Consider the following 27,677-nt stretch of genomic DNA (forward strand, 5'->3'; position numbering starts at 1 on the left):
GTCTCAGTCCTCTCTCCCCCTCTCTTTCAGCATCAATGTTAGCAGTACCACTACTACTATTATATTTTAAATTAATAAACTTTTTACAACTACCCATGACGTTTCCTTTTTTTCCAGTTCCAGGAGTAGGTGACCAAGCAGCTGCATTGTACTCAGTTGCCAGTTGGGGTAAAAGCAGGACAACAGCTTTTTATGCAACTATTTATATACATATGCCTTAATATGTCAATAATAAATAAATAAATAAAACAAAGCAGCCATGAACACATATATTTTAAATGTGTATCTATATACATGTTCATATATTCTGTATGTCTAAAATGTTGCATTCAGAGCTTAAGGGAGCTCACAAATATTCAGCCACATGTACAAACACATGTGCAGAGGGATGTGTGTCCCTAGACACGTGTCATGTACGTACACGTCCCTTTCAGGTGTACATGAACAGACCATGGATACATATAGTAGGAGTCTTAGTAAAATATCTATATTGTATATTGAATATCTGTATACAGTTCTTGCCCTGATAAACCCCGGTTGTTTTTGATGGGCTGCAGCTGCAATGGCCTTAATTGGGCTGCAGCTGTGGCTAGTGAAGATAGCTGGGATAAAAGGGGCTGGGCTTGGCCAGTCAAGGAGAGCTGACAAGGAGCCCTGATAAAGAAGGAGCAACAAGCAGGAGAAGAAGTCAGAGCTGTGAAGAACTGCCCCCAAGAAGTATCACCGAGAAGGTACGAGACTTTAGAACTATGTTTGTTACAGTATGGGACTTTAGAAATACAACAACAAGATTACAACATCTGGTGACCCCAACGTGATGGAGATAAGCAGCCTGAGAGCTGTGGAGGCTAAGACAGCCTAGAGCTGTGGAGAAGCATGGCCATTGAATCAAGGAGCTGGGGCAGCCAGGAGCTGTGTTGGATTATGGCCTTTGAGTCAAGAAGCTGTGGGGAAACATGGCCTTCGAGTCATGGTAAATATATGTGTTGTGCAGCCAAGAGCTGTGGTAGAATATATGTAGTATATTGTGTCCATCTAAATATGTTTCTATAAAAAGGGGGAAAAATATAATAGAAGTCCGAGTTGTATTGTATTGTACAGTCGAGAGCTGGGAACATATATGTATCATATAATTATAAGTGGAATATGTAAAACCTGTCTCTGTAAGTAAACGAAAAGGGGGAAATATAGTAGGATTCCTAGTAAAATATCTGTATTGTATATTGAATATCTGTATATAGGCCTTGCCCTGATAAGCCCTGGTTGTTTTTGATGGGCTGCAGCTGCAATGTCCTTAACTGGGCTGTAGCTAGTGAAGATGACTGGGATAAAAGGGGGTGGGCTTGGCCAGTCAGGGAGAGCCTGGAAGGAGCCCTGACTGAGAAGCAGCAACATGCAGGAGAAGAAGTCAGAGCTGCGAAGAACTGCCCCCAAGAAGTATCACGGAGAAGGTACGAGACTTCATGGGACTTTAGAAATACAACAACGAGATTACAACAGATCCACACAGAGAGGAGGCTGCACAGGGAGGCTCAGACAGGAGCTGTGTCCTGGGAGGTGCTGGGGTGAGGCTGAGCAGGGCAGGCTCCTGCAGGGCAGCTCACCTGGTCGGCGATGAGCCGCGCCAGGGCGTCCATGCGCGAACCCGACTCCGAGATCACCTTGGCGGCGTTGATGACATCGGCCGTGTGCTTCAGAGGGCCTCTCCCCCTGCAGAGAAGCACAGACAAAATAAAGCACAGCATAAATCACAGCCCTGCACACGAGGTGCAGAACAACTCAATTAAACAAAGCAATACACATACACAAGTGACAGTAATTAAATCCTCCCCCAAGTGTTTTCATGACCCACAAATTTGTACTGTTTGGCATCAACAGGATGCAGAAGCACCAGAAAGATGTTACAGTTTCTTCATATTGAAAGCACAACCCATGCCAAATCCTGATTTTAAGAAATTTCTTGGGCATTTGCTATTCCCAGAGTTATATGAGGTTCCTTTCCGTTCCATTTTCTAGTAATATGTTCCAAGGAAGTTCAGCTCAGTGTATTCTGAGAGCCATTATGCATATCTGGTCAGAAAAATAGCAGGGTTGGTTTTAGTTGGGGTTTTAAAAATGCAGTTGGTGCACATCAGCTTACATGGGCCACTCAGAACACAGATATGCTGTATCAGAAAAACACTTCCCAAACAATTAGAGAATTTCCTCAGAATTTCAGTCTAGGAAAACAGCCAAATTCTTGTGAACAGTCTGCCAGAAAGTCAGACACTTTCTGTACACCCTCCTCCCAAGCCCAAAAAGCTGCTTTAATTACAGAATGTTTCTAAGAGCTAAGAAGTACAACTTGAGGCAGGAAGTATGACCACCCTTCTCTTCACATTTGCTTGAACCTCAGCCTCTTTAACGCTGAAACACTTCACCTGAACTAAAATCAACACTTAATTGTAGTTCATGCATGTATAAAGGGAGCAATGCTGCTGAACTCAGCTTTGCCTTCCAACATCTTTGACAGGAATACTTCTAGTTTCACTAAGCATTTAATTTCCAAAGGCCCAAAATCAATTTACAGCACTGGACAAAGGAAGTAGACAACATGAAAAAAATTGATGTAAGTCTTTGTTCAAATGAGAAGACCCTTCTCTTCCAAGTCAGTATGGATTTATGTGTAAAGACCATTCCACTAAAAAAACTCATTTAACCTAAAAATATTATAGTATGGACCTGTACCAGCATTGCAGTCAGGAAATGACAGTGGTGACAACACAAGATGACAGATAATGTTTAATCTCTTCTTGATTAATCATACTGGTCAGCAAAGAACTATAAGTTCTTGGGGGAAAGCATACTTTACTAATTACAGTTCCTTATTCTCAACTTTGAAAGCCCACAATTGGAACAACCTAGGATCCAGTATTTTACACACCACTGTTTCTCAAGAAAGGCACCTTCTTGTTATGGCAAAGTATGTGGGGAATGAATTTGCAAATGCAATCCCCTGAATCTAGGACTGAGTACTTGAGCCCTCACCGTATCTTCCATCTGCCTTTCCTGGTCTTTTCCCTTTGAATCCTTAGTTGTTGAATCCTTTGGCCCAATTCCTTTGTGTGCCTACTGACCCTTCCCTCCATTCCAGGCCACTGGTTCATTGTTATTTGCACTGCAACAAAGGCCAGAGGTTTGTCAGGCATCCACAGCACATCCTTCAGCTGCTCCACAAACTACCAGCAGCCCTGGCAAGGTCCAACCCAGGACCAGCCAAACAATACCAAAGGTGAAACCCAGGATTAAAACAGCCAGCAAGGAAGAGATGGCATGGACAGTTCAAGCCATTGCTGCTTAGGTTAGTTCTTGAACCTGCAGCAGCTTTGCTGACATTTGAAGCTGGCTTTGAGGGTAAAGTTCTCCAATTAAACCAGGAATTTCCTGGTACCCTCAGAGATCTAATGAGAATGAAATCATTCCACCCCAAAAAATTACTTCAGAGAAATTAAAATGAAGTGTTACTTTTCCCCACAGACATGGGCACCCTCAGAGCCACTAGAGGAGCACTCAGCAATGACTGTTCTGGAGATCTCTGCCCCACGGGGCACCTAATGCACCAATGATTCAAGTTCTCCTCTACAGCCCCTAAGAAATGTGGGGTGTGATGCCTCTGAGCTTTCAGCCACAGCTCAGTCTTGACATAAATGTTAAATACTCAGGAATGCCTCAGCCTTGTGTTAAAATGAGCTGAATCCCCAGCACATTAAGAAGACAAAAAGAAAGCTCCTTTGCTGCACCACCAAGGACTGTCTGTGCTCCTTTTTTAACCTTCATGTAAAATCCAGAGCCTTTGATATAAAGCAGAGGCTTAGCTGCCTTCCAGTGTAGCATAATAAGCCATTAGTCCCAGTTTATGATGCTGGGAAATTCTGAGTATTCTGAAAAGAATATTTGGGAAAGTACACCATATCTGCTGAATCACTGGCCAAATGGAAGAAACAGAGGAAAAAGAAAAAAAAAAAAAAAAAACAAAATAGTGTCACAGACATCTTTTGTGAAAAATCCTTTCTTTAGGATTTTTCCTTCTGGGAAGCTGAGGCCCCAGAAAAAGAATGTAAACAATGGTTCTCTGCTGCTGTGGAATGCAACAGGTGCACCTGGGATTGGGCCATGTTGGATGTGTACAATTAAGGGCCAATCAAAGGCCGAGCTCTCTCTGGGACAGAATCAGAGAGAGCTCCTTTGTTATTCATTCCTTTTCTATTCTTAGCATAGCAAGCTTCTGAGAGCTTTTCTCTCTATTCCTATAAGTATAGTTATAATGTAATATATAGCATAAAATAATAAATGAAGCCTTCTGAACATGAGGTCAAGATTCTCGTCTCTCTCTTCACCCCTGCAACCCTTGTGAGCCCTGTAACAAGAACAGGATGTTAGTTCAAGTGCAAACACTACATTTTGACCTAAGCAATCTACTGATTAGAAAGAGAGTCCCTATAGCATTCCTGTACAAAGCCAGAGGGGCTGTTTCAGTGTTTCAGCCATCAGTCTGAACAGGAGTCCCTGAGGCAGAGCTGCTGGGAGAACAGCAGACAGCACTGAGGTACACACCCCAGTAAAAGCCTACACAAAGCCTTCCTGCGGCTTTCCCTGTTTTGGTAAGGCTGCAGCTCTGTGAGGGTTTCCATGAAGGAAGCTTGGACACACTGGGAGCTGAGCAAAAAGGATGATTACACGTCATAAACATAAGGAGAGACAGAAGGGTTCACACCCACAACAACCTGGAGCTCTGGAGTGGGGCAGAGGAGGAATGCTGAGCAGGAGAGGCTGTGGGACACACGGAGAGCCCTCGAGGGGCTGCAGGGCTGAGGGTCAGAGCTGCCCCTCTGCAGGGGCTGTGGGACCACCCCTGCCAAGGGGCGAGAGCAGCAGTGCCTGTTCTGAGGGTGGGATCCCTCCATCCTCTGCTGAGGGCTCTGCAGTGCTGGGATTTTATTGTTTCTAATTCAACAAAGGAGTTCCAGGGGTGAATAACTACCGGGTTCAATGAATGCTGCTTCAAATGACACCAGTGCAGCTGTGCACTTTGTGAATTCCCACTTCTCCTGATTTAACACAAACTCAATAGATTCAGAATGCCACTAACTCAGATTAACTCCCTGAATCCAGATGTTAGAGACACATAAAGTCTATTAAATCATCTAGGTTGTTTTCCCCAACCACTGCACAGCTTCCTAGCAGTGTTATATGCACTTGAATTTCTTTCTGGTAAGTCTGAAGTATGAAAAAACACTTTGCTTGAAAGGCAATGTTTCCCTGAGCTATCCATCTCACTCTCTGGAATGTTTTTCCAGATATTTAGGTCTTTCCCTGTATCACTGTAACAGCATCCCTTTCCTCCTACAGATCTACTCCCTGACCCTCCTCCACTACATGCTGAAGCATCCCAAATCATGGTGGATAGTGCACACCTACATGCAATAGCTCATGCACCTACAGCTGTTCAAGAAACAAATATAAAAACCTTTCCACCAACTACCATCTGTTGGTCAACAACATTACAAAATTTCTCCACTCTGGAGTCTTCCACCTCTTCCCCTAAAGAAATCCTAATTTCTCAGCTATGGAAACTGTGTAATATTTAAATTTTTTTTTTTTCAAGTCAGCTTTAATCTTACTGTTCCCTCCCTGCTTCCAGTCTCTAATGTTTAAGGCTAGACTTTACCTCACACACTCAGTTACTGATGTTCATCCCCAGTGATTTCACTGAGTTCAAAACCTGCGACAGCAGAGCCTGGATTCATTGCATGGAGGATCTAAAGCATCTATTTTCCTCACACCTCACTATTTCCAAGCATAAAGCCTTACAGGTTGAGCAAGCTGACAACACGTTCAAGGCAATGAAAAACAAAGACAAGACACGAAGTACTATACTCACAAGCAATTATATCTCCCCAAGGTAGTGATGGATTGTTACTGGAGCTCAAATTAGCTACTCTATCCAACAACAAAACCAGGAGTACACCATAAATAATATATAGAGAGACATCCAGCTAAGTCTGACACGAAAGAAAATGGATTATTTCCTTCGTACAAAGAAGGAAATAATTTCATTATTTCTTTCAAACAAAGAAAGCCATTTGGACTATCTCCACAAAGGTATAGGAGGAAAAATCCCAACACTTCACCTCAATGTTTCTTGAAAGGTACAATCACTCCAGGAAAGAAGTTGGACTGTGTTAATTAGCACAACACCAAAGGGTTTGAGTAATTGTGAAAGAGAGCATGAAGCCTCTCAAATCTCATTGTTCTTGCTCCAAGCCAGGATGACCCAAGAGCAACTCCATCCCTGTCTGCCTAAACTTAACCACAGCAATCTGCAGACATCAGTATGGGCATTAGTTTCTGTTTTCCTTCACTCTGGTATTTCACTCTGAAAAGCACTGATACTCTTGATTCTTACAGTAATGAAAACTTCTACTTCAACTCCAAAACATTTTTGCCATCACCTTCTCCAGAGAGAGAAGAGAAATTCTTCTGTCTGCAAGCAAAGCTGGTGGCTTCTCCCTCCACGCTGTGCTCCCCTCAGCAAATGTTCCACACTTGCCTGCAGCAGAAGCAGGCAGAGGGAGCTGCACTGAGCAGTGGCTGAGGAACTCCCAGCCCAACACAGGGACACATTTCACAGCACTCCGGTGTGAGCTGAAAGCTTCAGCTCCAGCCACAGCCCCCGTGCTCACAGGCACTCTGGCCCTTGTGCCATCAGGTCCAGCTTGCGGCTCAGCAGGCCCTGACACGGCCGCTCCAACTGCAGCTCTGCCAGGGCACTGCACAGGAGGCACGACTGCCAACACTCCTCACCCAGCATCGTCTCTCTCTTGCTGGTCAGACCTGAGCACACCTGTTCAGAGCAGGATCAGGTCTGGCAACCCTGGCCAAAGCCAGGCCAGTGTCCACCTGAGCGGCCCCAGCCTGGTCCATCTGTTAGGGCTGAAGGAGGCAGAGTGCTGGCAAGGGCTCCTTGGAGGGGGGACTGGACAGGGACATTTCCTGAGGTGAGGAAGGTCAGAGCTCCTGTCCAGGTGATGCAAGTGTTACTTCAGGTACATGTTTGTCCCAAGGGAAAGTGCATTACTTACTGTGCAATTGTATAAGGTACAGCCATTTATTGACTCACAGAAAGATACTCCTACAAATAATAATTACCTTTTATGGACACTCTTGTGGTTAGTTAATTCAGTTGTCCCCACATTCCAAGGTACCGTTTGTACCTCCTGCAGTTCCTCCCCAAACACACTGTGTTTCCTCTTCTGCCTCCCACTGCTGCTCTGCAAAGCGCTTCAGTACTGGCAGGGTAGGAAATCTGGATTCCAGTCTCACATTCTGATCTCTATTCTGTGAGCCGTTCTGAAGTTTGTTTTTTGTTTTATTAACGCAGTGATTGTGTGCAGTCCTGAGAGCAGGGACAAGGAAGCAGGATTCATACCTCACTCATTACAAATGCTCTAAACTTACTGAGTCAATCATTTTCTCCTGCAGATCGCTTTGCCTGCCCCTCCCAGCTGAACATGCAGAGTTTTAGATTAAATCTGTGAAGGGCTTGGTGTTCAAGGAAGAAAAATTACACTTTTTAGAATTGCAGCTATAATCAAAAATCCCTTTTATTACACGTGGTTGCACATCTCTATCAGTTACATCTACACAAACAGGAGGCAGCAGAGCTCCTCAGGATATCCACATGGGTAAAAGGTAATTGAAGATTGTACAGGTGGATCCCAGAGCTGACCTCTGCCAGTTTGTTACAGCTGTAGACACAAGAGCAAGAAAATGCATGAAATGAAAATCTTTCTGTTGCTGTCTGGCTGTAGAGGTTTGGAAATTACAAGATAAGAACTCTTAATGCTGGTAAAACTAAGTAACTGAATTAAGGCCAAACCCCCACTTGACATTTACAGGTGCAATGGCTGAAGCAGGTCTATTCCTTAACAAAATTAATGTAACAAAAATGAAAGCATGGTGAGATGAGAAAAGGGCACAGTGAAAAAAAAACATTCAAAGGCATGAAGTAACAAACATAAACTCATTGTAATAAATAGTATTTTTTTAGGTAGAAATACCTTTTGTGAGTGAAGGAATTTAAGACTTACGAAAATATCCGGTTTCCAAGGACCCAAGAATGGGACAGTGAGTTCCAGGCAAAGTGAACACAGCATATAATATGTATTTGTCTATTCTGGAAGTGAAAATGGGTTTAATACAGGAGTTTCTCTTCCTTGCTGCCCTCCTGCACTGCTAATAGGGTCTGCATCTCCCTCCAAGAGGAGGAAGGGAGAGGAGGTCTGAAAGCACTGGCTTTGTACAGCAAGAGCAGGGTAACACACATAAACCCAACCTGAGTATTTTGTAAAGTAAAAAACTTTGTGAAGGCTGTTCTGGGTTGGTACCTTTTTGACTGTGCACAAGCCAGCCCCTGACCTGGTGCCCTTCCAAACCTCTTGGCAGCAAGGGCAGCAGAGCAGCTGCCCCAGTTGTCTGTCAGCTCCAAATGGTGTCTGCTGAGGACAAATAAATCCTATCAATTTGAAATAAAACAAAAAAAAAATCAGGCAGAATGTAACAGATATGAGAAACAGCCCAGATGATTTTTTAAGAATAAATATTGTCCGACTAATGGAAAACAAACGTTTATGGCTTCTGGAAAGATTAGAAGCTGTAAATACCATGTATCTTCAGGCAGGGTCTGAAACCTTCTCCTGTTCCATTTTTATGATCTGCCTAAACAATACATGGAAAACAGATGAAGTCACTGCTAAGGAGAGACCAAACTTGGAGGAGCACACTGCAAGAGGGACTGGTTATCAAAGGGCCACTGCCACAGCAGAGGGCAGAAGGGAAGCAACCTGGTTTCCCTGCCTTGGTGTTGGAGCTGCTCAGTTCTTTATTCATGGCTTGGGTGAAGGGAATAAAGAGAATGCTTAATGAACTTATATTTGGTACTGATGGCAAAGAAAAAGGAAATAGGCTAGGAGACCAGATTTGGAATTACGAATTACCTGAGGAGAACTGGAAGAAAAGGTAGATGCAATAAAAAAAAGATACCCTCAGGTAGGAAAACCAAGCACAGAGATACACATGGAGAGTCAGCCCCTACACAACAGGAGAGTAAGAAGCACTGAGTTTCAGCAGATCACAAATCCATCAGGAATCAGCACTGGCATGCTGCAGAAGAAGAGGTAATGGGAAATATAGACAAATGACAATAGAGAGGAGAAATAAACACTTCTGGTCTTTTTTACAGTAACGAGGTCTCTGTAGGAGAATTCCTGCAAAGATGTAAACTTTGTTTAGGAAAGAGAAGACTGAGTGCCAACAGAATGGATGAGGTTTGGGTTTGCTTCTACGCTTCAGCTCATTCCTGGAGCAGGCACTGAGCTCCTCCTGGCCAGCAGCAGTCAGTGGTGCTGTGTGCACAGTTCTTGTGGCACCCACACAAGTGAGAACAAGGTCTGGAGCAGCAGTGACACCCTGCCCACCTCCAGGTCCTGTCCTACAGGCACCTGTCCTGTCCAAGGGGCCACCCTGTTCCTGGGAGCTGTACTTCCAGGCTCTCCCCTCCTCCAAGGCAGAATGATAACACAACTATGGCAAAAGAAATAGTGAAAATGAAGACCGGTGCAAAAATCCATGGGATTAGTTAAAGGCTTTACACCTCTGTGGCAGTGAAATGGGAATTGAAAATTACTGTTATTTACAGCAATTTTTTAGATCCATACAACTTTCTATCAGTCCTATGATTCTTTCTTTTTCTGCTCTGCTATCTAGATACTCATTGCTGATCTCACATTGTAGCTTTCTTATCTGGGTCATCCTTGTCTCCCCAAGCCCCCTGTCCTTTCACCAGCTCTACAAAATAAAGCCAAGCTATTTTAGAAGGCTTTGCTCTACGAGGGACCCAGTCATTTGTTTTTGTTTCTCTTATTTGCTGTATTGTGCAATCCAAGACCAAAATACAGCTACCAAAAATTTTCTCAGTGCTTCATACAATACAGAAGCAGATTTTTCAAAGAGCATCAGTGATTACCAATTTCAGTTCTGATGGCCATGTCCAAAATTCCCTGAATCTCACTAGAACCAAGACCACTTGTGGTCTCTGAGGAAAGCCTGAGTGCTGTGGAGATTTCACAAACCCTGTGGTACATCTGTAGCTCACCTCCAGTGCCACTCCCATGTGGCAGGGAATTGTGGGCACCAAGCAGCAGAGCCCTGCCTCCCCATTCCCCCCAGCTGCTTCTGAGGACATGGTCCCTGGCCGTCTGTCTGTACAGCCCTCAGGTCCATCCTCACCAGTTCTGCTCCTGACCTCCCCATGCTTTTCCCAGAGCTGGCCATCTCTCACCTGTAACAGGCAGCAGGTCTGCACCAGGACAAACACAATGGCCTTTGTCTGTAGCACTGCTTGGATAATGTATTTGAGGCTACAAAAACACAGAAGGAATCTTTCCATAATGATCCGTGAGTTTTCCTCCTCTCTGCTTGGATAAATGAAGTCACATCCAGTTATTTAAACATGACAAGGACAAACAGGAGTATTTCTACACTCCCGTATTTTGTCAGCTGAATGAAGTTGCAGAGCAATCCAGGCACTGCAAACTTGGCTGCACAGTCAAAGGTGAGCACTGCAAAAACTGTCACTAGAATTATTTCTGGTCCACAGTTTTAAAAAGCACAAAACCAGAAAGGAATTCCTGCTTCAGAATGTAGTTCCATATAGCAGAACATTGCTGTACCATCCTGATCATATCACTTGTGGAACTGAGAAACCCTGATATCATTCAGAGGGAAAAATGCTGACACTACTTGAGTAGTTGCTGATAATAATGTTACCTATCAGGGATGCTTCACAATTTGGAACTGCCTCTTAAAATAATATGGAAGAGAACACAAAGCAGCAGTCAGGTGGAACAGAGGAAGGTATGTCAGGAGAGAAGCTGTACCTGCAGCCCGGGAGGCAGAGAAGCCGCTGAAATTTTGACTGTAAGTTGTTAAATCACAATTCTGACAAAACTCATCACAGCAACAACAGAACGTGGGAAGCAAAGCATCAAAGGGGTACAGGTCTGATTCTGCTGCACTGAATATTCATGTGTGCAGCAACCACACACAGCAGTGTCTGCATGTTTACATACACTAGTTATAGAGATGAAAATCAAAGAATTGTGCCATCTTCCCACACTTACACTTGTGCACACACACAGACCTTTCCCTTCACTTCTACATCCCAAAGTCCACGTCTTCTCTAAGACATTTGCAACTCTCTTGCAACCATGATGAAATGTGTTAATTAAAATGTGTAATTTCTGTCCAGTTGAGACCAGCCACATATATTAAAGAACAGAACACCATATAATGAAATACTTTTATCTATATGTAAAAAAAACATTATCAAATTGTCATTGTGATCTAAAGATAAAAAGCACTTCACAAAGCTCACTGTTGTTGCTAAACTATTTAATCAGTGGATTTTACACTGAGCTAAAAAAAAAAAAGTCAAAAGCCTGTAGTCATGAAAAAAAGTGGAAAGAGAGGAAGCTGCTGTCCTGCAGCTGGTCTCAGCTGGATTTAAACTGGACTTTGATGATGCATCTTACCAAAGACTGCAAGAGAATTCCAAACATCCAAAGGTCCATCTGTGTGCACAAGTCAAAGTATGGCATGTCTTGGATTTTCAGCTCTGTAAGCACATATAAACATAGAAATACTTCTACATTTGGCACTAGTTTGTTAAAAAGAGATTAAATGATAATAAAAGCAGCAGTTTGTACAAGATAATGCACCTGGATAAATCTGATTATCCCTTCTGTAGGTAGATGGCATCCATGAAGCTCAAGTTTCGTTCCAGAGGACATTATTTACAGCTGTAGAAACTGTAAACTGGTTTCCCCGGTTTGCAATTTCCCAGCCACTATCTCCTGTGCCACCAGAAATGTATCCCCAGATACATCCCCCTATGATCTGCTTCTCACAGCCATGCACAAACACCATTAGTGCAAAGTGAGGGAACACCACAACATCTCAACTGTTGTGCCACCTCCACCAGACATTAACTGTGTGAGCCTCTCACCTCTTTTTACTCTCATTATCCCTCAGATGCTTCCCCATCTCCTTCTCCTTCCAGATCCAGCTTTTCAAAGCACACTTCCATTTCCAGTCACGGACTTTCATTAGGATGCCTGTCATTTTAATCACCACGTCACATACCCACAGTTACTGTTTCAGTGACTGCAGGAGAACTCTCTGCTATTTGCCTCATCAATCTGCATTCTCCCATTTTTTTTTTCTGTCATGAACATAAATTCCCTGGAGATTTTCACCTAATACAGGAAACCACCCAAGGGCCTCACAGACTATGTTTCAGGGATTTCTGTACTCTCAGCAGCAGCAGCAACTGGGTTCTGAACAAGTAACATGGAACTTGTGAGCACACAGTGGGCTTTGAATGCAGGGCCCCTGCACTCTGAGCTGGGCTGGGAGGGGACAGTGCAAAGGACACATCAAGGCTCGTCCTTGTCCAGCAGGCCAGGACTGCCATGGTACCTGTGAAAAATGCATGTATTTATGATTGGCTTTTAGCAAATATTCAAATGAATATTGTATGTGTTGTGTTAGAAAGTAATGCTGTATTAATTCTCTTAAGTACTGTGTTAAATATAGTTTTAGGTTATAAAAATTGTTAAAATAGAAACTATGCTATGTAAGATGCTTTGTTTAAAAGAAAGGACTTACGGCGAGATAACAGCCATAGGACACCTAAATCTTTCAGAGAAAGTGAATTTATTGCCTTCTTATCAGAAGAAACAAACTTCTTCCTGCCTCGAAGGCGCTGTTAGGATTCAGGGGAAGAAGTTGACACTGACCAGATGGAATCCTGTGTTTGAATAGAATTCATGCATCATGTATGAAGTGTATGAATATGCAACAAGCTATTGTTCTTAAGGGTTAATCCTTTGTTAACGTGGCTCCTTTTTCAGGCTCCTGATGCCCAGAAAAAGGTACCTGGACTGTCTGTAACTCTTTGTTTTTATTGTCTCATATTGTCCAAATTGTTATTACTCTAATTGTGTTACTATTCTTTTTAACCATTTCATTACTATTAAACTTTTAAAAATTTTAAAAGCAAGTGATTGGCGTTTTTCACAGTACCCCTGGGCACTGCCAGCCTGGCTGCAGGGGCACTCCCAGCTGTCCCCTGCAAGGCTGGCACAGCAGGCACAGAGCTGTTTGGCTGTGTGCAGGATGTCTCCAGCTGACCAATTGCAGCTGCACACATCTGCATCCTCCCAAAGCACACAAGTGAACTACAGCCCAGCCAGCTGTAAGGAATCTGCGAGAGCCCCCCCTGCTTCTCACTCCTGTGGGCCACGTGCTGAATTTTCAACAGGAGTTAGGAAAAGCAAGTCTTAAGGGCCTGGAAGGAGAAAAAAATGCCACAGGAGGGGTACTAATGAGACAAAGTAGGGGTGTGAGTGGTACAGGGCAAAAATAGAGCAATGCCTCTAAAAGAGGTCAATACTGTCTTCTAAAATCCTCTGGCTATGCTGTAACCTTTATGAAATGAAACATTCTCCTTGCTTTTGAAAGTGTATCTTTTTGGTTCCTCGATAACAAGAAGCAACTAGATTGTCTGAATATCACAAACAATGTATTTTCTTTAAAAAATCCAGCCACATCTACACCCAGACTACTTCCTTATCATTTCAGAGCATGCCCTGCAGGAAGGCCTCTTCAGCAACTTTAACTCAGTGAATCCCAAAAGAGTTTATGGCTTTATGACTGCTGTACTATCATTTTTAAGGTATTTATTCCTCAATTGTGTCATTTTTAAAAATTACATTAACAGAAGACAATCCCTTTTGGAATTTCCCATCACAGAACAAACACTCATGAACTGAGTTACAGAAGCCTGGCCCAGGGCCATGCTCTTGGGGGAAATCACCTCTCTAAACCAGTCTCGGGCCTCTCCAGTGCCAGCAGCACCCTCAGGTGGACGTGAGACCTCCCAGGACATCCCTGTGTCCCTCAGCTGGTCCCCCACAGGCTGTGCCTAACCCTGCACTGCTGCTCAGGAACCAAAGTGAGGGATCCCCTGGCTGCAGAGAGGAACTGGGGCTGTCCTGGGCCAGCAGCTCTGTCCCTGCACTCACAGCCACTGTCCCAAGGCCTTCCCTTGCCTCAGGGATGTGTTATGAATGAGAAGCTTGACTAGGCCAATATACAAGCAGCAATCAATTTATTAATTAATATGGTAAAGTATGAGCAATACAGCGCTGGGTACAGTGGGGGAAGTTTTCCCTCCAACTGCACACCGATAATTGATGGTTGCAGGTATTTATAGGGGTACTCATCAGTTTTTTTCAGCAGTTTCTACTTCCAATCTTTTACTCATCAGCAATTTTTATTCCAAATTATTACATCACAATTCTATACACTATTTTGATTTTAATTTCTCAGGATGTATCTCAAAGGAGTATCCCCAGATGGTGCTGGTCCAGTATCCAAAGAAGAAAGAGGAATCCCATCTGGTGGGGTCCAGCTCCCCAGATGTGTGCCCACCTTTTAATTGCAGAGACTCTAAATCCCATAACAGTGATGTCCAGCTTCCCTTTGGTTGAAACCATAAACCCTTGAGGTGATGTTCATCTTCCTTTCTCAAGCTGTTTTTCTCTGCTTCAATAAGGCGTGAGATAAGCAAATTTCCTTTATATATGTTCCAAAGCTATAGTTTCAAGGATACAAGTAATATTCTAAAATTATACTTCAAAAGGTTATTATTGCAGAGCTTTTTATGGATTAAATGCAAGCAAAAAGCAACATGCTTAACACCTTAATTCCAATGCTCCTAAATCAAGCAGGGTTAATTGCAAACAAAAGATAGCTTCAAAGGCCTTTTTCCATGCTTTGTTTTCCTCAGTTATTATTAGAATTCACAACTGTCCCATTGTTGGTTTCCACACATTTTGCAATCACAAGTACACACGTCGCCTGTTTGTACCTGACACCAAACACAGCTATACATCCCACAGATGCAAAGGCCACAGGGCACAACACCTGCAATCAAACAAAGGGAGCAATCTGTTCTCTCAAACACCAGATTCTCCCTGAGAACAAAGCAGGGATGGAGCACGGGGTAGGACCTGACCTCACTTGTTTAATGGCATGTAGAAATGAGCAGAGAGCACCTTTCCCTCAAGCAGATGAGAACATTTCTGCATGTAGAAAATGAACTAACACAAAATATATCCACGCAATTTAAAAACAAAAGGTACTTGGCAGATGCATAAACATCTGAATTCAGAAAGTCCAAGCTAGAGGTTGCCTGGTGCCAACTACCCTCTGGACAAGAGTTGTAAAGAATCCTAATTATATCATCACAAACACAGATGAAAACACAATGGTGCGCTTTACTTACCCATGGAAAAAAAATGGATGGTAGCAAAAGAAAACATAAACATTGAAGAACTGACTTCTAAAGGATTTTTAGATTTTTCAACAACTAACAAAGAAGACAGTAAACTGATTATCCAAAAATAAACATTGAAAAATGGAAACTCTGGGAAACCTGACACAGGCACAGTGCTGGGGGTGTGAACACAGCTGCTGAGAGGGCTTTTAACACAACTAAGCTAAGAGCTGGATCAACAATGCAATTTTAACTCTGAAGCCTTCTTATCTCAAATTTTTTCGTTCCCCTTAGCTATCTCTTCAACCATAGTTATTAAAAAAAAGTCTCATCCAGATCTCAAAAACCACAAAACTGCTCAAGAAGTTGTGCTGTTTGGATTACTTGGGGGGAAGGGAGGTATTTTTGAGGCTCAAGACTCCACACTGGTCATGTCTCCAGGCATTTAATATCTGATCATGAAAGCCCAAACCATTCTACCTTCCAATCAAGGTGATTGAACTGCCAGAATGAAGTCACTGGGGTCACCTCTGCAAGAATCGACAACAAAAGTATCTTCTCAAGTGAAGCAGAGGTCTGAGAGGCTCCTCTACCCACAGCTCCTCAGAAACAGCCATTTTAGGGAAACAGAAACTTGCATTCCTAGATGGGGCAGAAAATGGCAGAAGAACTGGCAGAAGTGCTGAATGGCAGCAGGGTCACGGGCTGGAAGGGAGGCCATGCTATGGCCACATAAAAAGATGTATTTGGTTAAAGGGATATTACATTAAGGCAAAACTGTTTTTCAGAGTGTCCATCTTGTGTTTTGCAAAGAAAACAAAATCACAATTATAAAAGATTTTGTAACTATGATAAATGCTTTTTAAATTGGATGAAGTTTAGAATGCATAACATGGGAATGGAAGAATTTTTTGGAGTTAGGGAAGTTTCTGGTAGTTAACCTACTGTATCTTATCTATGATAGCTGCATTTATCAAGTTTTCAAGTTTCATCTCCAGCAAACAATGGCAATTTTTGCCAGACTGGGACATTTCCCAGGGGGAGTCATGAAGCTGAGCCCTCTGCATGCCATTCATTATAAACTCAGCAGCAACTGGAATTTATGGAGCCTACTGAACCTAGAGAGGAACCAAACCAGGACCACCAGAAGCAAATGCTGCCCAAACCTGTAATGATAGGCTCCAAGTTGGTAGTGGAAGATAGTAAAACTCACCTTTCAAAATTAGTTCATTCCACTAGCAGAGTAGTATTTTAGAATTTTTCAGAAAACTGTCCTCACCCCATTTGTTCTTTTTTTTTTTAACACACTTTCAGTGTTGCCAACTGAAACTAATGGCATGATCTATAATATAATTAAAACATTTTGTAGTAAAAAAAGAACAAAGTACTCATAAAAAATGTACATTTTATGTTATATATGCACCTAGCACATCTGCTATGCCACTGGGACAGATGTTTATTAATATGGATATCAGATCATATTGCTAGACTGCTAATGGCTCAGTAATCTATCTTCTAAATATCACACAAGTTTCTGAATATATGCAGAACCAATTATCAAAATATTTCCAAAAAATCCTGCTTTACTGCTGTGGCCTGTGAAAAGCACCATTAACTTGCAGTTTGGTTTCAACAACAGGGTACAATAATTACAACATGTTGTGTTTATAATAAGTATGTTGTATGAAAGACTTAGAGACACTCCCTCTAATACAGCAACTTAAACAAAACTTCAAACACTCAGGATTAGAACATCTCCCCTCTCCTTGTCATAGTACTACAGACCATGCCCTTACCTGAATTAACTGGCTTGTAATGAGTTTAGTTAGATAATTAGACAATTCAGTTAATTATGGAAATGTTTGGCTTCATCTGAGCATCACTGTGTTAAGATTATTCAAACTGTACAAATAATGATGGTTTATTAGATTAAAGATCCTAATATCCTGTTCTAATATGCCAGCACTTAACTACTGATGCCTCACCCTCACTGTGGACGTACCCTCTCACCAACTCTTCTTCTGATTTCTAAGCCCTCTCAAAGGATGGATAAAGTTCACTTCAATGCAAGTTCACTAAAGAGGAGAAAGTACCTGGCTGTAAAATGCAAAGAGGAAACTACTTTCACAATAAGAATATCTGCTTTGCATAATGACACAGAACAGTCTTAGACTGAAATGCATTTTCTTTGTACTTCATCAATTTGATATGTGCCTTGCCTGCACTTTGGGAAAAACAGCAGGCAAACAAACTCATTGATATGTTTGACTTGGAGTTCCCAGCAGCCCTGCAGAACCAAAGGAAAAGGGTTATGGTGTGCCCATCTTCCCACATCTCCCCCACTTTCCATGGTGGGCTCTGCTTACAGAAACACAGTGTTATGTAGAGTGTGTGAATGAAATGTGTATTGTCAGCCCCAAGCACTCAAATACCACGAGTCAGGCTCCAAAATACCACAGAACCTGAAGAAACATCAGGAGAATTGAAATAATACATCTGCAGTTCTTTGTACTTCCTTTCTCTTTTCCAAGCCTTCAGGGGTCCCATTTTCAGGATTTGCTCAGCAACCATGAGACTTAATTAAAAAATGCTGGGGGTAGGTGAGTTTCTCCCACAATAACATATCTCCAGTGCCAAGACAAGAAATAATACACAAACAAAAATTTTTAATAATGTTCTGAGTTAGAAGCATTGATGTATTATATGAGTCTAAAAAAAGAGCAGTTAAAACATGCAAAGTCTTAATTTTTGTCTGCTCATCAAATGGCAGTGAGGAGAAGCTCTCTTGCAGCCACACAGTGGTGAGAGGTAAGAGGCAATATGGCAGGAGAATATTGGCACTGGCTAGAATCTACCACTGATGCAAAAAAAACCACCCCAAACAAAAACAAAAAAACTCAAACAAAACAAACAAACAAAAAAAAAATAACAGAGCAAGACTTCAGAAAAATTAACATGGGTGCTGTTTGCTAGAACAAGCCTTTGGCAGGCAGTCCTGTCTCTTACAGTGCTGCTCAAAGCTTACATCACTTTGCTTTCCTCTCCAGCATTTTAAGAATAAGGAATTTGCTACAGACTGGCAATTAGAGAGCATCCATCACTCCTGCTGCAGAACACTGGGGTGAGGAAGGGATTTCCTTCCCCACAGTGATGCAAGAACTCACCTGCTGAAAGGCCTGCCTGAGAGACTGCCCACTGCAGCCAGAATCTGGGGCTTACAGAGATCATTCCTTCCTGTTTTGGACTGCCTGGTGCAACCTCAGCAATACAGGCCATTCCTGATTGCACTAATTAGGTACTTTGAGGACAACAAAGAAGGCAGGAGACTTTTCTGAAGGGACACAGAGTTTCTGCAGAAGATTGTATTAACACAACTGACACAGTTCAGCCAGGCAAGCTACTTGGCATCAGCATCTGTGTCACTGCCACTTTGCTGTGTCAAGACAAAGCATTTGAAAACATGTTTGGCACAGGCTCTCCAGTGAATAAAACATTTTTTCTTGTATTAAGGAAGGCAAAATTTCCTAGAATGGAAAGGGGGAAGGGAGCATTTAAGTTGAATAAAACATGCCCAAAAAATAATGTGGCAGTCTTGAACAGAAACACCATTTCATCTGATTTTTCCATCAGTATTAAACCACACTTTTTTTCCAAGGTCTAAAATTATAGCGGCAGCTTGTTTCCTCAAGCCTACAGGATTTAAAGTTGAAGAGAACTTCTGGAATAAGTTATTTCCTTGGCAAGGAATGCAGTACAACAGCTGCTTGTTCACTGAGATCCTGACAAAATCCTGAGGGTTTCTGCTGCTGAGACAGCAAAGATGTGAAGAATGGCCCTGAGTAACTTAGTGAGGACTTCCCTCTACAACATCCCCATCATCATTCCTCCTCCCACCCTCCTCCTGTTTGGTTTGCCTACTGTCACTGGAGGAGACCTCACCTGAGTGCTTGTCCCGGGGGAATGTGGGATGTACATTCCCAACCTGAGTGCTGGTCCCTTTGGGAATGTGGGATGTGCATTCCCAACCTGAGTGCTTGTCCCGGGGGAATGTGGGATGTGCATTCCCAACCTGAGTGCTTGTCCCGGGGGAATGTGGGATGTGCATTCCCAACCTGAGTGCTTGTCCCTTTGGGAATGTGGGATGTGCATTCCCAACCTGAGTGCTGGTCCCTTTGGGAATGTGGGATGTGCATTCCCAACCTGAGTGCTTGTCCCGGGGGAATGTGGGATGTGCATTCCCAACCTGAGTGCTTGTCCCGGGGGAATGTGGGATGTGCATTCCCAACCTGAGTGCTTGTCCCTTTGGGAATGTGGGATGTGCATTCCCAACCTGAGTGCTGGTCCCTTTGGGAATGTGGGATGTGCATTCCCAACCTGAGTGCTTGTCCCGGGGGAATGTGGGATGTGCATTCCCAACCTGAGTGCTTGTCCCGGGGGAATGTGGGATGTGCATTCCCAACCTGAGTGCTGGTCCCTTGGGAATGTGGGATGTGCATTCCCAACCCAACAATGGGCTGCTGCTCAAACACCAGCCACATGCCACCAGAGAGCCTTGCCATCCTGGGGCTCAGCCTGCTCCACTGTGGACAACAACTGCTTTTGCAGAGAATCTGATGGACAGGTCTGGAAGTGCCCTTTGAGGAAAAAAGTGAAAAAAAAAATCCCACAGCTAGTTTAAAAAGGGATAGGAAATGAAGAAGTAACTCATTGACTCTTATTAATCCAGACTGAACTGCTGGTTCCAAAAGGAAGGTTATGGCTGGCGCAGAGGAAAGCTGCAACCCTGTGTGGGAAACAGAACATTCCTGATATGGGTAGAGTGCAACAATTAACCTGGACAGGACCTGCCCATGCATAGCCCTGAACACTTGGAAATGCAAACAACACGTTTCAGCATCCACACAAAAAGAAAGGCAATGCTGACTGGATGCTTGCAATGCCCTTCCAGCTTCCAGCAGCAGTAATCCCTTGGCAGCAGCTCCTTCCTGCCATGCCTGTGCTTCCCACACCATGCCAACCCCTCGGTGGAGCACAGCACTGAGCTCTCACAGCTCCTGCTAACAGATGTCCAGCATCTGCTGTGTGCAGCTCCTGCCTTCCTGTACAAGCACTGAGAGCCCTTTAAGGAAATCAATTCTAGAATATTCATGTTATCCTCATCTGCTACCTCTGACTGGCCCACTTGAAAAGCAGCATCAACAGAGCAGCAGCAGTAATGAAGACATTCCAGAGAGAGAAACAGAATCATGCATATTCCAGTACAGAAACCTTGAAGCACTAAATTAACTGGGATCTATGATCTGCTTATAACTACTCAGCAAAAAAAGTTACTTAAGAGCAGAGCACTACCATATGTCTAGCAATTACTACACACCAAAGAGGCTTCTCAGCCATTACCCACTGAATGTGCTGCTCTGCACAGATGATTCGGCCAACAGGAAAAAGATGTTTAAACCAACGAACAAAATTGAAAATAAACCACTGCTTAATGCTAAAAGTAAGTCAAAGCTGTTAGTGTAAACGGCTGAGTCTTCTCTGAATTTTACACCTAGCCTCCACAGCTTGCCTTCAGCTCCAGGGACAGACAGACTCTGTCAGTACAGCAACAGAACTAGTGATCAGGTCATCCAGGTGGGAGTGGGAAGCCGATCAGAATGTTGAAAAGCAGGAACTACATTTCTGTTTCCTCCTTCCCTGACAATGCACAGATCAGAAGCAGACTTTCTCCACAAGAACACTCATCCCTGGGGCAGACCTAGAGGAAGAAGTATGTTCACAACATCTCTCCTGTTGCATGGCTTTGCAAGGGTTCCTCAGGGTGAGAGAGACAGACGAGAATCTTGGCTTCATGATCAGAAGGCTGGATTTATTAATTTATTATATAAGTTACATTATGACTATACTAAAAGGAATAGAGAGAAAAGTTCAGAAGCTGCTAAGCTAAGAATAGAATAGGAATAGAATCACAAAGTTCTGTGTCCAAGCAGAAAACAAGGACAACTCTCCTGTGAGTGGTCAGTAAATCCAAACACTCACAGAAGACCAATCCCAGGTGCACCTGCTGCATTCCACAGCACCAGATAATTATTGTTTACATTCTTTCTCTGGGGCCTCAGCTTCCCAGAAGAGGAAAAATCCTAAAGAAAGGATTTTTATGAAAAGATGTCAGTGACACCTCTCCCCTCCTCCTTCACAGGTCTGGTTTTATTTTATTTATTTTCCTTCTTGGTAAACTGAGGACCTGTGGCCTTTCCATCAGCCTAAAGAACCTCAATACCAGTATCAGTTACTTCTTTTAAGGCAGCAATAGAGGTGCCTGAGTAGGGATGATCTCAGTGGTCTGCAGCAGAACTATGACTACGGAGCAAAACTATTTGCTAACCTTTATGAGCAGCCAGCCCAGTGTGAGGTGCTGAATGACACTGCCAGTGCCCCCTTAAGGACAGAGTTTTCATTCCCAAAAGCAGCAAAACAGCAGCTGCCAAAGGTACTGAATTGAAAAACGTTCTATATAGCCTTGGAAGAAGGAAGTGTGAAAACCATTGGCAGGCTATGCAAACCGTGAAAGGTCCTGGTTTAATGGAAAAAGTGTGGAACAGACTCCAGTCATAATTTCAGCAGAAAACAGCAGTTCAGCACTGTTTCTGTTGTTCACTGTGCTCCCAAGGTGAGCATTTGTGCACAGTTTTTCTCAGAAGTATGTATACTCCAGGAAGAAAACTAAACGAAAATATTACTAAATAAAATTAATTATATAGGAAATACAGTAAGAGTGTTTGCAACCCTGCAGCTTCTGGGAACAGTTATATTTTATTTGATGGCAACTCCATGGCCTGACTCTTGGCTATAAAGAAACCAAAGGTTCTCTCTCTATGGAAATGATTTCCTGTGGGTTGATCACTCAGAGAGAAGCAAGTCAGACGTTCAGCAGGGTCAAGAGAGGGATGAGAACTAATGCAGGAGAAGTGACTCTGGAAAAAGAAAAGCTTTAGCTCTCTGAAATAACCATCCCTTCATCTGCACAGAAAAGGGTGACTACAGCAAGTGCTGCAGTTCTCAGTCTAGGGAGGAGAGGAAAGCAATAATAAAATAATGATTTCAGAACGACTGAAGTAATAAACTTCAGTAGAGAAAATTCTAGCTATACTTCTTCTCCCCAGCCTAGAAGGTACTGCTGGCATCCTAAACCACCAAAGCCAGACACACAATGTGGGGAGCCTGCAGCTGATTTGGGTACAGCTGGGTACCACATCCACCTGGATTTCAGGGTATGCTGTGCCCTCACCTCACCTAGACATCGACAGCAGACACATGACTGATCTCCCGTAGGCAAAACTTCCATTTGAATCAGCATTACACTCACGGGGAAAAAAAAGTAACTAATATTTTATGTCAAATTTCTGGTTGTAATTAATTCACTGCTGTGCCTACCCTTCCAATGAAGGGGCTGATAACTGCAAAAGTTTCCAGTCTTATTTCTTGGAAGCCTTCCAAAGGTTTAAGCTTCTAACTTCTGCTAATTAATTCAGGAGGAACCTGAACATATGGTGTTATAGCCAAAAATATATAGCATATACAAAATATAGCAAATAAATCCCATAAAAATAGGCCTATATTTTAAAGGGTAAAAAGCTGGGAGAGGTGTTTTGCTTTTTTAATGACTGCTTCTTTATTTTCCTAGGAGACATTGCTGAGTGCTCTCACCCAACAACAGCTTGAGCAAAATAAACATAAAAACAAGACTTGCACAAGACACTGAAGATCAAAGGCAGGTTCCATGCCGTGCCTTTGGAGAGTGCTACAAAACTGTCATTGTTATGAGTTCCCTGAACACTGTCCTGAGGACAGAATGCCAGCTCATCACCAATCACCATCTCATACCCAAATATCCCAGGGGATCCCGGCTTCCAGCCCTGCTGTGCCCCGTGCCACTGCCCCTGGGAAATGGTGACCCTCAGCTCTGCAGCCCAGAGCCCTCAGCACTGCACAGCCCAGAGCCCTCAGCGCTGCTGCAGCCCAGAACCCTCAGCTCTGCAGCCCAGAGCCCTCAGCTCTGCACAGCCCAGAGCCCTCAGCACTGCACAGCCCAGAGCCCTCAGCGCTGCTGCAGCCCAGAGCCCTCAGCTCTGCACAGCCCAGAGCCCTCAGCACAGCCCGGAGCCCTCAGCTCTGCAGCCCAGAGCCCTCAGCTCTGCAGAGCCCAGAGCCCTCAGCTCTGCTGCAGCCCAGAACCCTCAGCTCTGCAGCCCAGAGCCCTCAGCTCTGCACAGCCCAGAGCCCTCAGCACAGCCCGGAGCCCTCAGCTCTGCAGCCCAGAGCCCTCAGCTCTGCACAGCCCAGAGCCCTCAGCTCTGCACAGCCCAGAGCCCTCAGCTCTGCACAGCCCGGAGCCCTCAGCTCTGCAGCCCAGAGCCCTCAGCACTGCACAGCTCAGAGCCCTCAGCACTGCACAGCTCAGAGCCCTCAGCACTGCACAGCTCAGAGCCCTCAGCTCTGCACAGCCCAGAGCCCTCAGCGCTGCTGCAGCCCAGAGCCCTCAGCTCTGCACAGCCCAGAGCCCTCAGCACTGCACAGCCCAGAGCCCTCAGACCTGCACAGCCCAGAGCCCTCAGCCCTGCACAGCCCAGAGCCCTCAGCACTGCAGCCCAGAGCCCTCAGCACTGCACGGCCCAGAGCCCTCAGCACTGCACAGCTCAGAGCCCTCAGCACTGCTGCAGCCCAGGGCCCTCAGCACTGCAGCCCAGCGCCCTCAGCACTGCACTGCCCAGAGCCCTCAGCACTGCAGCTCAGAGCCCTCAGCGCTGCAGCTCAGAGCCCTCAGCACTGCATGGCCCAGAGCCCTCAGCGCTGCACTGCCCAGAGCCCTCAGCGCTGCACAGCCCAGAGCCCTCAGCATGGCCCAGAGCCCTCAGCACTGCACGGCCCAGAGCCCTCAGCGCTGAACAGCCCAGAGCCCTCAGCGCTGCTGCAGCCCAGAGCCCTCAGCGCTGCACAGCCCAGAGCCCTCAGCGCTGCTGCCAAGCCCGGAGCCCTCAGCGCTGCACGGCCCGGGCTCACCTGGGCCCCTCGCACAGCCCAGAGCCCTCAGCGCTGCAGCCCCGGCTCACCCGGGCCCTTCGAACAGCCCAGAGCCCCAGTTGTGCTCTGCCCAGCAGCCCAGCCCAGCCCTGGCTCACAGCTACAGCTGCCCCCAGCCTTGCCCTCCGCCTGGGGCTGACCCTGCCTTGCCAGCAGCTCCTCCCCCGGGCAGGCTCGGGGACATGCCCCAACCCAGCTCTGCGCCCCTCAGGGGAGCATGGAGCTGTTTCCTTCTCCTCCTGGCTGGGACTGGCAGGGGTTCCCAGCAGCCTGGGCTGCTCCCACACCCCGGTGCGGTGCTCAGCGCCCGCCGCGTCCGCCCCGGCCCCTCCCTCAGGGAGCAGCCGGCTACGCCCTCACGGTCTCGGCACCTCGCTCCTGCTGCCCCGGGACAAGGAGGAAGGCGCTGAGCGACGACAGTGGAGCAGCCCCAGCAGTGTGGCTGCCCTGCAGAACCCAGAGCTCCAAGGTTCCCGCTGCCCCTGCTGGGGGGCTGAGGCAGCTGTGCCCGCCTTGCGAAGTGCTGAGCGCCCCGGCACTGCTGCAGGGCACCCCCGGCTCGGGCCCGGCGCCGCTCACACGGGCACGGCTCGGAGCTGCTGTGCTGGACACCAAGGACATGTCCCCCACAGCCCTCCCAGCTCCCGGGAAATCTGCCCTGGAAGCTGTGCAGCTACTGAACTCCTCTTTGCACTCCTGATGCCTCTGCTGACAGAAGCTCATACTTGAGAGCTCTGAAATCCCTTTGCCCTCTGACTGTAGCAGACCCTAAAGATGAAAGGCAGAAGATGGCTCTTTCCAGCACAAGACTTACAGCTTGTCACTAAAATAGGGCTGCATTTGCTGTAATGTACACTGTGATTTGTAGTCGATTTGCTTCTGGTCCTGGACAGACTTCTGCCAGAAGCTACATAGATCTGTTTGTCTGCCTTATTTGTGAATTTGCTATATTTGAGTATGTCTCCATTTTATTAATTTGCTGACTATATATATGAGGCATGGACATAGGTCCTCGTGATCCTCTCTGCCCAACCAAGAAACATCTCAATCTCTTCTCTTTTTTTCCCTCAACTTTTATGCTAAGGGTTGTAGTACTAGATACTCTGAAATAACTCTTACACTAACTGTAATATTGCTAAGAATGCAAGGAATTCACTAAAATCTTACACAAGACTACAGGAAAAATAAAAAATAAGCACCAGCTGTTCCCTCTGATTGTTCTGAGGATCCCCTGTTCCCCTGTTCAAGTAAATCCCAGTCACGTTTGGACACGGGGACAGGGAGGTTGTGTTGGTATTGCTTTGCCCCGTGCTTATCCACACATGAGGGACGACACACATCAGCACTAACTAAGGACTTCTACACAAACAGCACAACTAAGCCTTACTGTTTAAATGGAGCACAGTTTTTGGACTTCAATTTATAAAATTCCTTTAGGATGTGGAGCATGTAATTGCTCTAATCAGAGGAATTAATCTTCACAGCTTCCATGACTACAAGGCATCCTACAGCAAGCAAGAAATGATTCAGAAGCGGCTTCACACAGTCCAGCAGTAAGTCAACTAAATACATCACACAAGTAAATCACCACCAGAATTTTTAAGCTGAAGAGTTTTACAGAAGACTTTTAACCAGATGACTGGGAGAATTCTCTTTGTGAGAATGTGTCTTGATTTCTACCTGTATACATGAAATTTAGGAGTCATTTCCCGTTCCAGCTGCAAATGACTGTTTAAAATCAATTAAAACATTATCTTAAATTCACTTTCATGTCCATATGAAAAAAGTGCCATTCATAAAAAAGGTTCAATTTCTGAGCCCTGCTACTTTTATCACAATCTGGTTTTCCTGCAGGAAAGTAAGAATTTTTAAAAAATGGTTTGCAAGCATTGGCAATATAAAAAGTTGAAACATAGAAAGGTCAAATGTCAAGCAAAAAGAATTTTTTGTCACCTTTCTTTCAAGAGACTGACTGCAACTGTTAAGCTCAATAAAAAGACAGCGTTATGTTCATTTTCATTTCTGTTCCAAGGAAACGGAAGTTGCACGAATAAAGTACCTTTTTTAAAAACAGTTTTTAAATGAAAGAACAAACTGTGAATGCCTCACCCTTCCAAGGAAAGAGGCAATAGATAAACTGTGAAATAATTACACATGCTTGTCTTACAGAAAGATATCCAGGACATAATTATCCCACTGAGAGAGGGAAGAAATAATAACAGAAGATCTTTCTGTCCTGACATTTGCTAAAGAGCTTTTATCATCCCAGAAATTCCAAGAACAATTTCAGGGACTTAGGAGTGTCTCCTGCCTGTACCAGAGCATTCTGAGTGTCAGGTGCTGCCTGCAGAGATGAGGAAAATGTGGGGTTTGGCTCTGACAGAGCAGGCAGAGAATAGAGGCGCCTAAAGCGGTTGTGGTTAAGGAACAGGTGACACAAAAAGAACAGAAGGCTGCAAAAACAAAGCTGCTGCAGGCTCTGTATGTACCTGTCCTCTTCCTACTGTTCAGGCTGACAGGCAGCTCCAGTTTATCCTTTCCCTTTAGTATTGCTACTCCAGTTATGAGTAACAGCAAAACCTGTTTCCTGACTGCAGCTGTGCATGAGTCAGCTGTACTTGGCCACAGAAATGCTGCAGAGGAAAGGAAGAAATGCTGTGCTCATTATTTTGGCCATGAGCTGCTCACTGTATTGGTTTACAAGTACTCACCATGCTTTGTTAACCTGCAAAGAGCAGCCATGTGAAGGGTGTGCCTCTGCTCCAACACGCTCTGCAGCTGCACACTGACACCACCAGAACCTGTGCACTGAGGGAATTCTAACTGGTTAATCCCTAGCAGAAGGATCTAAATCACACTGTGCATTCATGAGCTACTGTGTCTGTGTAATAATGCTAATATTGATGGTAATTGTGTCTACTACAGGAAAAATTAATCCACTTAGCTTGCAGGCAAATTGGATATATATAAATACTTGGAGTAACACTGTCACAGAGCCAAACTGTTAAATTATTTTTTTTTCTTTAAATGTTTGTCTTTTGCTTCTAAGACTTTGATCCACCAGGTGATTTTCCCTTTGGAATAAGGGTTGTATAAAATAAGTCATATATTTGGATTTTATATATATTTTTAGAAATGTAACTATTGAAGGATGAATATT

General features: G+C 44.5%; 1 protein-coding gene across 2 annotated transcripts in view; it reads right to left on the bottom strand.

Moving 5' to 3' along the window:
• CTNNA3 (catenin alpha 3) overlaps positions 1–27,677 on the bottom strand; it is a 429,736-nt gene that overhangs the window by 19,395 nt on the left and 382,664 nt on the right. For both annotated transcript variants that reach the window (XM_063164177.1, XM_063164176.1), the window contains exon 16: positions 1,605–1,710. In XM_063164177.1, coding sequence (XP_063020247.1) covers positions 1,605–1,710 — 106 coding nt within the window. The remainder of the gene's footprint in view (positions 1–1,604; positions 1,711–27,677) is intronic.

This window comes from Melospiza melodia, chromosome 9, assembly GCF_035770615.1.
Source record: "Melospiza melodia melodia isolate bMelMel2 chromosome 9, bMelMel2.pri, whole genome shotgun sequence".
Classification (NCBI taxonomy): domain Eukaryota; kingdom Metazoa; phylum Chordata; class Aves; order Passeriformes; family Passerellidae; genus Melospiza; species Melospiza melodia.